At 37.9% G+C, this 14,108-nt stretch overlaps 1 protein-coding gene across 4 annotated transcripts in view; it reads right to left on the reverse strand.

The window, feature by feature from the left end:
- UMAD1 (UBAP1-MVB12-associated (UMA) domain containing 1) overlaps positions 1-14,108 on the reverse strand; it is an 85,146-nt gene that overhangs the window by 16,035 nt on the left and 55,003 nt on the right. For all 4 annotated transcript variants that reach the window (XM_049799069.1, XM_049799068.1, XM_049799065.1 and 1 more), the window contains one exon: positions 3,939-4,012. In XM_049799069.1, coding sequence (XP_049655026.1) covers positions 3,939-4,012 — 74 coding nt within the window. The remainder of the gene's footprint in view (positions 1-3,938; positions 4,013-14,108) is intronic.

The raw sequence follows: 14,108 nt of genomic DNA on the forward strand, positions 1-14,108 counted from the left end.
ACTCTGTGCACTCACAACTCCCATTATCTCTTCCTTGGTATTTTATAACTCATAGTATTTCTGTATTTCCAATTGACTAATATGACCCCTAACCAGATGCCTAGGAAACTGTTGTTTACATCTATTCAGAATCCTTACATAGCAGATTTACAAAGCATCAATTTAACGAGGATATTATCTGCCAATTCAGATATGAAAATATTTGTTTCTAATTTATTTATATACTTGCCCAAAATGGTGCACACCAGTATCTATATGCAGAAAACCACAGATAATTTTAAATTTACTTCAGGAAACACAGGCTTTCTACCTGCTATGTTCTCAGTTTTTAATAGCAAATTATGAAAAGAAAGGGCACAAGAACCATAACAGAACTATTGCAATTCATAAAACTATGTCCTATGACGATAAGTATCACAGCAAGGTATATAATTAAGAGTGGCTATAACAACAACATATAAATTAGGTAATTATGGATTAAGCAATCCCTTGGGGGATTCTCTCTTGCCCTAGAAAACATATAACAAGCTCCTTAGATAGAAGGCAATATCTATTAAGTATCTGAGGGAGAAATAGGACTATAAAGAAAAACAAAACAAAAAAAAGAACATAGCAAAAGAAAAATCTGAATTTACAATCCAAAGACAGCTCTCATTTTTGGTAGTTTATTTTAATACCCTTTACTGGTACAGTTTTCACCCATTAAATCTGCTGACATCTGTTGGCTAAAGAGCGCCTGTCAGATTATCAAGAAGTGCAATATCAAATAAACACGAGCTGTTTCTTAGGGTGACAATAGGGAGATACAAAACACTGCAGCTATTACCAGAAATGTAATTTTTGTTGTTGTTTCTTACATCAATTTAATAATCCCAGGTGTCCTGGACGTCGGACATACAATAATCTTCATAAATCCTAATTCACAGTCATACCATCTGTCAAAAATATTTTTTATGTCTCCTAATAGATATGCTACATAATTGCTCTCACAGTAGGACAAAAATACATGGTTGCACTAATCTGCTTTACGAATAGAATAGCTCATTATGAAAAATAACCCCACCACATTACTAGGGTTTCTAGCACTCTTCATATATCAAAACTAACCTTTCCATTCTGCTATTTTCTATAACCTTAAATTCCCAGAAAGCAGATAAAGATTGAATTATCTGGAAATTGTACTGTAATAATGGAAAACTCACAAGCATGAAAAAATAAAACCGTAATATCTCTTTCTATTACGATGGTGTTGCAGTTAAAATTAGAAGCTTTGTATTACACAAAGAGACTAATTTAAGTTCTCAGCCCTGCAGAGCGCTAAGCATTTTGGCCCCAATCCAGAACAGCACTTAAATGCGCATATGACTTTTAGTTCATGAGCCTGAAGCAACTTCAGCAGGATTGTACGTGTTTGATTAGGCCCAGAGCACTCATTACCCTGCATCTCCCTAGGACTGACTCGGCGTCGGGAGATGACCCTCCCAAACTTCCATCCGTATTTGTGGAGACGGAGAGGATGCTCCACATGCGACTGTTCAAAGCAAGAGTTCTGTTCCCACTCTCTGCAGCAGAAGATGAAACGTCTGGACTGAAGTTGGCCTTTGAGAACACTCTTCCTCCAACAAGTTTCTAAATATCTGCAGTTCTTCTAACATGCGTGCAATATCAAAACCTCTTAAAAGTTAACACAGACTGCAGGTATGGCAGTTGTTACAAGAGGCTGTGTTATATGTTGCTAGCTACAGCAAGACGATCTTGGTGTAAGCTTTTATTTGTGCATTAGTTTAAATAATTTATGCAAGATTATACAAAAATATGTACTTGAGAATTCAGTAATTGTACAGCAAACAAATCCAATAGTACCTAAGTAAATGGGAAATTCCAAAGATGACGACAGTTTTCAAAAAATACTCCAGAAGATACTTTCTTCAAAAACTCACTCAACCTCATTTCCCTTTTGAATAAGGAAGTGACACATGAACAAAGTATTACTTCATTCTTCTTTAAATCTCATTTCTAGAAGCACTTTGATGTTCCACAAAGTCTACATCTAATAGGTTGTAAAATAGTTTATATTAAAAACAAAAGCAAGTTTCCAGCAATTAAAAGATGCAGTTGAAGAACAAAACACTCTTCTGTTCAACTCTGCACGACAAATATCTGATACTACTTTGCAGTCTAACAAATGTTGTTTAACATACTGTACTATGTTTATGAAGTATCCTTGTTTTAATGCTAACAAGTTTATTATTTCAATTAATGTCCTATGTCTCAATGACATGTTGATTATGGAATACAACGCTTTTCCAATTTCACTAAATCCGTAGAGTTCTCCCACAAATTTATAAAAATATACTCACCACTGCAAATAGGAATATTACTTTCCTAATGGCCAGAAGTATCCATTTCTTTTCCATGATCCTCAGTTACTCTATTTAGTTTGAAAAATTGAGAATTCCTTCAAGTAAACTTGAAGTCCAAATACCAAAATCTAGACTGGAATTAATAACTTAGATACTACCAAATGCTGTATCATAATTTAACTGATGTTGTCGCAAGCCATTTCATACAAGTATTTTTGTGACATGTAAGTCTTTAATAGAAAGGTTAAAATAAATCTTTTTATCATCTTCACTGTAATATCTGCTATTTTATTTTGAAAACTTTGCTTCTTTCCTCTAACTCATAAACACTTAAAATCTACGCAAGTTCCTGTTTTACTGAAATTCCACAGAACTTAACAAACCACTGATGCTACAATAACCGGCAGTTCACAATACCTAGCAAGAACATCGCATTAAGGGAAACTATGTCTGTGCAGTAGGTAACCACGACATCAGTGCATTATACTGCCTCAAAAATTGCAGGACTTCAGCTGCAGAACACCCTGGCTCAGATGTGCATGGATCCAGAAGTCAGAATAAAATTTTGCAATTAATTGTAACTAATTCATACTTCTACATTATCAGAAGGTAAACCACTCATTACTTATAATGAATTAAAAATTTCTGTATCAGACACAGTTTTTAATTTGAAATGAAAAAAAGGACACTACAGATCACACACACGTTGACCACTCTTAAAGATGCAACGTTATCACACACACCTCTGATATACCAAGGGACTTAGCAATGATAAATATTAAAATGGCACTGAGGGGGGAGAGAGAGAGAGAGTTAGTTCCAAAGCTAGATATGAGAAAGAGAGAGAGAAAATATAGGTTAAGCAAAAAAAAACACCCAACACCGCAAAAGCACAAGAAGTCCAAGCAAAATGTCTCAGAGTTATCTTGCAAATATCTAAAACTATATGACAATGGAAAACAGGCTCATGCTTATTTCAAAAAAGTTTTCAGAGAAGGCAAAGAAGAAAATATGTGTACATCATACGAAGAAATATTCTGAAAAGCCTTCTTTGGTATACATGAATTAAATATTAAATAAACCAGATGAATAAAAACAAGTCCAGATTTACAGCCACGCAGTACTGAAACAGAACTGCAACAATAAAGACAGTCTATTATACTCACACATTTACAACGTGTTACTTACAATGGTAGCTGTGGAAATAAGTGACTTATGTAAATGTTTGACATTTTCCATCACTACTCACCACACTAATGCTTCTATACAATTCATTAACATTCTAGCTACAGTTTCATGCTTGCACATCTCAAGTATAAAAATAAGATACTCAGCAATGCCATACAGCCCCGCCTTCTTACTCTTTCTTTTTCCAGTCAGTATCGGTGGCCTTGATAACATTGCCATCTAATTACTAACGGTGCTTCTTTTATGATAGATGACAAGGAAGGCTGAGTAGGCACTCAGTCTATGGAAGATGTGCGTATGTTGAAAGCTTCTCCTGCAGGACATTCATGCTTCTTAAATAAACTGCTATGGAAGTTTCATTATGTGTGCAAGGAAATAATCTCCTACCTGTGGAGGTTGGTTGGTCTCTGGAAACGAAGTTTTATCCTTTGACTCTCTACTTTGATCATCAATTGTGTCACCTAGCAAAGTAAAAAAATACCTATTAAATCACTGAAATCCTTCATATTTTATATAGAATAAGTCTTGAGTCTTCTGAAAATCAAATTATACAATTCCCTGGCAAAGGGGGAACTCTGTTGTCACATTTCTATTTTACAATTTTGAACACGGGAAAAGAGAAAAACATTGAGAAGTGGTCTGCAAAACCCGGGAATAAATCTGTGTCAATTAGTTAAAGGGAAAAATTCAGAGGGGAGAAAAAAAAAAAAAGAAAGAAAAAAAGTAGGGCTCCTATTTTTGCACACTTTAGGAACATTAAGTTCTAATACTGGCAAAATGTCAAACAAAGGAGACATAGCAGTACGAGTATCTGGTGCAAAGGCAATACCAGGTGCACACTCTGTCACATCCCAGTCCCATGTCAGGCTAGGAGGACATGTGCACTGTTACTCTATTCTTATTTGTAACCTCATTTCCATACAGAGGATATCTGTGCATGAATGCTGAAAGAGAGACGCAGCATACTGAGAGAAATCGCCTAGGTTTGACTGTACTGGGACAATAACTACTTGGCAGGCTGGGCACTAACCTCCTCCCATTGCATAGACGTGGCTACCTCTGCCCAGGATTTTACTGAGGAGACATGATTCGGTTTATCCCAAAAGCTGCAGCTGGTACCAATCTACGATGGGCAGATCACAGCAATAGAGACAACAGTATTTAAATTTATTTTGAAGACAGAAGGTAAATTATTAGTTTTATTGAAAAGGTAGAGGTAGTAAAACAAAAACCCAAGCATTTATTCCTCAGATATTGTAAACAAACATCCACCTAGCCTATCTTCTCCAATCTTTGTTGGTGGGAGGGTGTACAAGAAGTTGTAAAGATTTTGTGGAACATCTCCTTCTGCTGTTAGTGCTACTCATTAAATAGTTTGTAAGAGGAGATAACTTACAAAGATGAAAGACTTGGTCATCTTTCTGATAAAAAAATAATAAAAAGTAAAACCATAATTCTGGTTTTATTTTTATTTGAACTGATACTGCTTTCTGTAATGGAGTATTTTGAAAGTGTATCCTTAAAGAGTTCTGTAGCAACAATTCTAGATGAAAGGGTTCAAGTTACTGTAGTTTAACTCCTTCGCTAAGCCTGCGTTTTTGGCTGTCCTGTTCCATTTTCTCCAGAGGTTTAGTTAGAGCTGGTGCACGCAGTAGAAGCCATTGGGAACAGCAGCCAGTTTCTGCCCATGCCCAGTTAGCCTGGAAGTCAATGACACCCAGGTCCACACATGCTTGCTCCATGCTGTCACCAGCCCCCAAGGACTGACTGGTCAGGTCCTTCAGGTACAATGCATATTTAGTAAAGTATCTTATGAAAACAAGCAGTAATATTTAGTCATCAGGCACGCTTTTTAATACCCCAGTATTATTCCTAACAGTGTATTTTGAGAGTCATCAATAAATTATCTTTGTTACACGTCATTAATGCCTATTAATTCCATTAATGTCTACACTTTTCAAGATCTTTTCTGGAGTTGAAAATTGCTTCTCAGTGAACTAGTAATTCTCTGCATAAAATACATCAAAACTCTTGTATTCACACCATCTATTAAAAAAAAAAAAAAAAAGCAGGGGGGAGACTAAAGGAGATAAGGAGTCAGTTAATCTTCAATTCCACCCCACAATCCTGTGAAAAACAAAATTTGTAAATGTCTGTAAGGTAATGAGGTAAGTAACAGCCATGAAAATAAATTATGCAAACCATTAGTTCACATTCATAATGAAGTAGAGAGGCCTGCAAAGACAAATTATTAGAGGTCTTATAACTGCGCTCTGCAATGGAAGATTGCAAAGACTTGGGGAGGCGTGAAAATGGTTAACAGATATATGAAGAGGACAGCAAGACATATATTTTGTACGTTTGGTGTGGATGAGAGTGCAAACAAATTTAAATTGTACCACATTTAGGCTAGATCTGTTTCTCCAGAAGTAGGGCTAATTAAGCACTTGAAACAACCTAAGAAAATGGTGGTCTCTCTAAACAGTGATCCATCTCCAAAAGATTTCAGAGGTAGGTTGAAGAAACATCTGTCATGAATGGTTTCAATCCTGCCAAGACAAGGAAGGTGAATGACCTTTTGTGTTCTCTTCTAGTCCTACATTCCATGAAGGATGCAGGAAGAGAGACTCCACAGGATAACCCTCCCTGAAATCAGGATTTGTCAACAGAACTCATGCTGGCTGCATGGAGACTTGTGAAGATGCAAGTAGACTGCAGCAAGCTGGACAAAGACTCATCAAGTGTATAAGGGAAGAGCTGTGTAGCCAGTCAGTAGGAAAGGGACGGCTAATTGAAGTCAGTGGGATGACTCATATTGGGTAAAGTTGGGTGTATGCATAAACATACTGAAAAAGAGTTACGCTGAAGACTTAAGAAACACAGGAACCAACTTTTTACTCCTTGTCTTTACGTACCATTCCTGAGAAAGCACTCAGAAGTTTTTATATGCAAAGACCAAATTCATGTGTGTTAATACTGTCCAGAATATACTTTCTTCCTGTGATTCGTTTACCTTCAGATGAAAAGAAATCTTTGAAATCAGGACCAAATGGTCAAAAATGTATAAATGTTCACTGGAAAGGAACAGCTCATTTGGAGAAAAATGAAACTTTTTCACTTAGAACTTTGCCATCCAACTCCCAGAGGTCATAAGTTCTTAAGGAGGCCAAAATGTAGCAAAGTCTATGGTGTTTCACAAAGTAAGTTGCCTTTGTAAACTGACCTTTAATACAGACCTTTTATTTGCTAAAAAAAACCAAAACCCAAAAACCCAACAAACCCCCGCCCAACATCTTGCCAAATTTTCAGGCATACAGTCCTGCAAGGATAAGCCATGAATCTTTGTATAGACTTATTCTTTAAGTTAATGGAGTTAAAACAGTTATAGGCAGCTGCATACCAAGCTGTCCAAGACGTCCACTAGGAGAGAAGAGTTTTCCAGAGAAATCTGTATTTTGGGTGTACTACTTTCACCAGTTCCTATCTCAAATATCCAAACAGATTAGTCATGCTTCTAACCAGCCCAAATAATGAATTAACTCTCACATACCTCCTGTGCTTGTTTCAGTTCCCAACCTTTTCCAGCTTGCCGTAACTGACCTATCTTGTTTAGCCACTCCCAAATTTTTTGTTCAGCTTGCCTTGGTTTTCCATTGATCTGAATTCTAATCTCTTCCCTTAACTGGAAGTCACAGTTTCGCTTTCCTCTTCAGGCTCAGCATTTCAAATGCTTCCCTCTGAGCTGGCTTTTCCTCTTCTCCACTGCAACCCTGCAATCTCCTCTTCCCGTCTACCTACATGTTAGGAAGGTGGATGAAGGTAAACACCAAATGGACAAACATCCCATGAGAGCACAGACCTTTGGGAGCAGGGTGGGTTCTTTTGAGCACTTCACACATTCCGGTTGATAGTTTTTGACTAGGGAAAAAACCCAAACCACCCCCACCCCCCCCCACCCCACCCACTGAAAAAAACCCCAAACCCAAACAATTCCCCTTACACAATCCTGATGGAAATAGGTATGTAATTACAATTTTGCCAAACTAAGCAACTGAAATCTGGCTCTGAAAAAAATCACAAACACATGACCTTAGTAGGAAGGGCTACCAAATACCCACCATCACTTCCTAAAAAAATTCTTCATGAGAACTGAACTGCAAATATGTTCATAGATAAGGCCAGAGGGACCACCATAATCATCTAGGCTAACCTCTTGTATAAGTAAGATTTCTTGAATTAATTTGCTTGAACTTGAGCAAGTTTAAAGCTGTATTTTAATTAAGAGATAACAGACAAAATTATTCATTTTACAAAACAATTAGATTCTGGCTCATATATCCCTTGCTTTAAAAACATTATGCAAAGTTTTAGTCACAAAACTCCTATTAAAAAAAAAATTATAAGTCATAGATCTAAAAATATCATATACTATTTAGAGACTATAAGAATTAGAAATGAAGGGTGCTCCATGCAGTTTAATATGGTTTAAACATCAGCAGCATAATCTGTAATATGCAGGACATTACTAGGAAAATTTATCAGGAAAAAAATAATCATGCTTATTGCTGTAAAATATTCCCTTACTTATCAATGGAAAAATATTTTCAAGTTTGAAAAGAGAGCAGTAGACATATTTATCCTACTGTCTAGAGAAGCCCATATTTCAAATCCTCAGCCTTAGGAGGCTGTTTTTAAGTTATATTAAGCCTCTTCCAGGCCCAATTAAATGGCATTGCACTCAAAGGTCAGACATACATTTCTCCTTTCACTGAGCTGGTGCTGGATTTACACCGACTCTCCGAGTTCCACCGATATCTTCTTTTTCCAAGAACTGCAGCCAGGTGTTGCACAGGAAAGAAATACTCAGTCCAGTCTTCAGTATACACTATGTACGTTCCCCTTCTGACCTCAGAATTTTTGGTTTCTTCAGATATCTGCATTCAGCTGCCTAACCAGACCTCAGTGAACTCTCCTATAGAAAGGATCAGCCACAAGTTTGGCTTCTACTCAACAAGGAAGTGGCGTTTCTATTTATACTCTTTCCTCTTCCAGTATTTTGTTATCCTCAAGCCGTGTAGTCTCTTGATCAACAGATAGCATTTAAAAGTCTATCCCACCCTCAGTTTAAAAAATTAAAACCAATTGCAAATATATTTTCGAGTCTTCTGTAACTTAGATTGCCGTTTGTTCTGGACTGTGCAAGAATCCTGTGAGACAGTGAAGCACGTGCAACACAACAAGCAGTGACTAGCTACCAAATACATGGATTTTCAAATGTCACCTACAGCTTCAAAAGGAAGACGGCTATTTTCCATTATATTTTAGCTGGTTGTTTAACTCTTTGTTGTCTGTAATTATCTTCTTTATCCTGCATAGAAATGGCAAGAACAAAGAGTTTTCTGGCTTCTACTTGGAAGCAAAAAGACAAAAAGTTTTAAGAGAGGATTAGTAGGATCTGAAAACAGGAGAGGCTGACTCTGTGGAAGCATCAAGGTTTTATTGCAGTTTCTTGCCCCTCTCTCCCACTCATAAATCTTCCCCTCTCTCCCTGAGATAAGGAAAAAAGAAAGACAGGCCAGACACACCAATTTTAAGTCATCCTGCTCCAGAATAAACTAACAGCACTTCAGGCTTCAGTCCATCGATAGCAGCACCATTTTCAGTCTAGGGAGGTATTTAAGAAGTACTGTAATTCCCTCTCCCATCTGAACGTCTGAGTCTCAGGAGTCCCTACTTCCCTGTGAAGGGATTTGATACTATCACGTTTCTGAGCCCTGCTCTTCTCTCAGCCTTATTTAAATAGCCTCCACCTCCTTTCAGCAGCGATGTAATGCGTGTCTGCTCAGTCTCTCCCCAGCCCTGCTTGTTTCTCCAGCACCGACTGCCAGGGTCTCACAGCTTCCATTTACTTCCAGCACCACTGCAAGCTTATTAGGAAAACATTCTTTTCCTTTCTTTGTGCATACAGCAGATGGGCAATCAGCAATGCGTGTCCAGCGGCTGCTGTTCTCCTCACTGCCATTTCCATCCTCAAGCCTCATCTCAGTCACCCTTGTTCCTTTCAAGAAGGATCCATAGCTACACGAGTACCAAAGAGGAGTGCTGAGCTGCCAATCCAGAATATCAGTCAAGTATGTTTACCAGCCAATTGCTATCCAATGAGTGAGCTGGGGACTGCAGTGGGGTGGTACCAGGGAACACTGATGGCAGTACCCAGAACACAAAATTGTGCTGTTTTTATGGAATCAAGACAATTAACAGAAGACAGAGGGAAGAACTTTAGAAATCTTTGCTAATGAGCACAGAATCACAAAACAGTTTGGGTTGGAAAGGCTCTTTAAACATCATCTAGTCCAACCCCCCTGAATGGATTGTACACAATTATAGCAAAATATAATACTCTATAAGCAATTTGACAGTTCCCATTGGTGATTAACAGACTACTTAACGATCCAACTAAATCAAATAAGGCACTGGTCAGTTGCTGTCCTCTTCAATGCGAGAGATGGGACATTGATGGATAGGTGGTTCTTCTCTTTTCTTAAAAGTGGGACTACCATTCTGTCTAGCGTTAGTGCTATAAAACCTACACATTAATCCTCATTAGCTTCCATGTGCACATGGCCAAGATACAATAGCCTTATAAGAATCTGTAGAGTTGGCAAAACAATGAAGTCATCCTAGTTTCAGGTCACCTCATCCTGGTTTCATATTAAAGCTTTTCATATCAACAGCAGTTTCATTTCAACAAGCTAATAATACCCCCTAAAAATCCAATATATCAGCAAAAAAGATTTTCCACAGCTGCAACTTTCAGCAAAACAAGAGTTTAAGAGTTTATGCTGTATAAGGGTGAATGAGAAGGAAGTCTGTGTAAGCCCATGCTAAGGCAGAGGTCTGTGTTAGCCTAAGCAGGCACATGGTAAGTCTTTGGCAGCCTTATATTGAGTTTCAACAGTGTTTTTATAGCTGGGTATTAAGGGGTCCAACAAATAAATCTTTGATTGGGAGTAGAACTTACCAGTGTCTTCTCTATCCTGACAAACCATGAGAAAAATCTATATAAACCCTGCAGAGTGAGAACCCTGAAAGACTGATTTCTTCAAACTTGTAAAAAGGAGGGGGGAAACTCTAACAAGGTAAACATTATCCTAAATGTTTTTGCATTTATAGACATGAAGCAACAAGGTTCAATGCTTTCCCAGTTAAGAGGAATAGCAAATGCAACTACAGCACATGCCACTGAAGGTTATGGGAGTAGCACTCCAAATTGCCACCGAGTTTCATTTTGGTATCCCACCCTTCTTCAGGTGATCTTAATGTAGAGTCTCCATTTTCCTAAACAATTCTGTCAGGGTCTCCTCAACCCACATCCCACCATCAAGATCAGAGCAAACTACAGATTAAAAACTCCCCTACGGTGACTCCCCCCCCCCCCCCCAAACAAAAACTTTAGGAAGACGGCAATAGAAAAACAGTATGAGAGGATTAGAGGTTCCTGTAGGATTCAGTATCTCAGATCTACATCCTTTTAAGTTTGCAAAAAGCTTTTTATTTCTGTGCTTTTTTGTCTTTCCAACTTCTTAAAAGTTCGACTTCTTTCAAAGCTTTCCTGGATCCTAAAACAAAGGACCTTTAGAGTTTAAATCTAACTCCATCTCCAACCAGTTCACTGAGGCTAAATCATTCCAACTCCCCCAACACCCATTTATATATGTTTTCTTTTAAGAGGTGCCCAACTCTTTCAGAAAGCTGATGAATCAAAAGCCAAAGTTTCCTAGCAAAATTTTGGTTGGAAGGAATCCCTGGAGGTTACACTAGTCCAAACTCCAGTTCAGCTGAGGGCTAATCTCAAAGTGAAACTATGTTCCTCAGGTGCTTGTCCAGCTGAATTTTGAGTGTCCAAAGATGGAGATTCCACAGCCTCTCTCGACTCTCAGTTATATCTATCCCTCGACTATTTGTTACATCCAGGTCCACAGTCACATTCGAAGAAAGCTGTAGAATTCATTCATCCGTGAGCCAGGATCCCCATGATGAAATGTTATTTTACTTTGGTTTTAACTGATGATACTTTCAAGTCAAGCGTAAAGAAATGCTGATGATCAATCTCATTCTGATTTACTGCATCCATGCAAGTACTTTCTTCTCCATTATACGTGCATACCAGCCTTTCTCAGTCACCCACAAAAACACTGAACCCCCTCACCACAGTCTATCTTTGAGTAGATCTCACTTTTCCATCTTGCTATTTGGAAATCCCATTCTTGAGTTCATTACCCTAGATGCTGCCGCACCTTTCTTATCTAGTTTTGCTATCAGAATGAGCAAGTGATATGACTTATCAGCTACTCAATACATCCTTAGTACTGAAGCAACCGACATAGTACAGATCCACGTAAGGGTTTATGACATGTTCAATCATTTTATAAAAAAAAAAACAGTTGAAAACAAAAGCTACACAAGAGCAGTGTATGTTCTTTAAGTCTTCTGACTCAACAATTGTGCTTATCTGGGTGTGTGTGCCCATGCCTCAGGGAGAACCTCAAAACTATTGACTACTCTTCCTTTGTTCAACTGATACTGTTCTGTGGATAAGCCCCCAGCATATCTATTTTATGTTAGCATTTATCACGAACATTGTCCCTAAAAAAAATAATCTGCAAAACTGCCTGGAAGGCATAGATTAGATGCCATAGGCCAGTCTCTACATGCATTAAGTCGCAGTTCTTGACATTCCCAGAGTACCTTTAAATCTTCCTGTCATTCACTTTATCTGTCAGTTAAGCCCCTCCTCTTCACATAAAAACAAATGCAACTTGCCAAAGCCAAGTGAATCCTATTTTCTGGGGAAGTAAACCATTAAATCCACTTTTTTGAAAAAGAAATGTTTTATAAGCTGTTTACCTCTCTCTTTTTTAATATTTATTGTTTACATAATCACTGAGTGTTAGTTTATTGTCATGGTCATCTACACTAGCTCAGTCATCCCACAGAATAAGTACATTGTTTTAAGGTTAAGAATAAAACAAGAAGACCCTTAAATTTTTAGATGTTTGGAGAAGTTTAGTGTTAATTTATAACTCCCCAATCTGCTTCCTGGGTAGTGAAAGATGCCTACACTTAGCATAACCCAACTTTGCTATATGGATGGGCTGGTATGCAACAAGTGCAAAAGAAACAGCAGACTACAAGGCAGATTTTCTTCCACAGTTGCAGTCTCCCACTAGATCCTTTTTGCTTTTCCAAGGGACAGAGATAAAGACAATATTATTTGCCTTTATTTGTTCTGTTTCTCTTGTGTAACTTTGTTGTCTTTATGTTTGATGAGAATATGACAGTCATGATCTTCAGAATCCTTCCTGCATTTTCTTACTTTGCTTGGAAGGATGATAGAATGTTTAATCTCAAAACAATAAAAGTCTTTACCACTTCAGTTCCTGATAAGCGGTAAAAGGCTTCGGGGAAACATCAGTAACAACAACAAACTCAGTTGAAGACAATAGCACAGCTCACACAGAGTACTGCTGGCAAGCAACCTCCCCTTAAACACATTTTAGCAGTATCATTTTCTTGTCACTAGTTAAAGCAACCTATAAAACCTATCTCAGATTACAGGCTCAAATGTTGTTCAAAAGGTAAATATTTATTATAACATTCAACTTTTCACTATGAAATTAAGATTATTTCACTATCCTCACTTAACTATGAGATTAGGACTCCCCTCTTCCTGTTTTATTCTTGATGTGGTTCTAAAGGCAATCCTGTCCAGAATGAAAACAGCACATTGAAGCCCACTTTGACAAGGACAGAGATTTTCTTAGCACTTAAAAATCTGCAGTATGGTCTGCTGGCTCAGTCTCTTGGTTACACTGTGTAACTTGCATGTCAGTAGGTCCAGCATGCATTAAAGTTATTTGCCTGTCAACAACTTAGGTGCTGATAGCCTAGTATTTGCATACGAAGCTTGCTACATAAATACAAATTATGTCAGAAAACAAATAATGCAAATTTAAGCTGGTTTCCTAAGGAATTAGAGTTACCTGACCAATCTTCTGTCCCTGACAACATAGGAAAACATCGTCAAATGTGGTTGAAACTGGCACAGAGATAGAAGACTTGGAGATGTTTGCAGAATATAATCACCTGCAGCTGGGTAGTAAAAAAAGACCAGAAGTAATGCCCCTGCTGAAGGAAAAACCCATAGCTCTCTGTTCTTCTTGGCCTGCTAGCAGGTCAGTTGGCAAATATTGCTGCGGTTGGTCACTGGGAATAAAGGCAAGGGAGACTACTGTAATAATGCAGGGAAATAGCCACAGCTATTGTAGTGGGGTAGAAGGCCTAGGAGGTCCTCAAGGAGGTCCTTGAGAAACTGAACTTCATAATTTCTCCTATTCTACAGAATGCCATGTTTTATTCTATCTTGATAGCATTTCAGGTACATTTAAACAAGAAATAATTTTTACATAATGCAGAAGAGGGGAAAATCCCACAGGAAAATTTGTAAATCAATCATTTGGACTACCCATATTAGGGCTTTTTACGTCTTTGTCCCAC

The sequence above is a fragment of the Accipiter gentilis genome, chromosome 4, assembly GCF_929443795.1.
Source record: "Accipiter gentilis chromosome 4, bAccGen1.1, whole genome shotgun sequence".
In the NCBI taxonomy this organism is placed as follows: Eukaryota; Metazoa; Chordata; class Aves; order Accipitriformes; family Accipitridae; genus Astur; species Astur gentilis.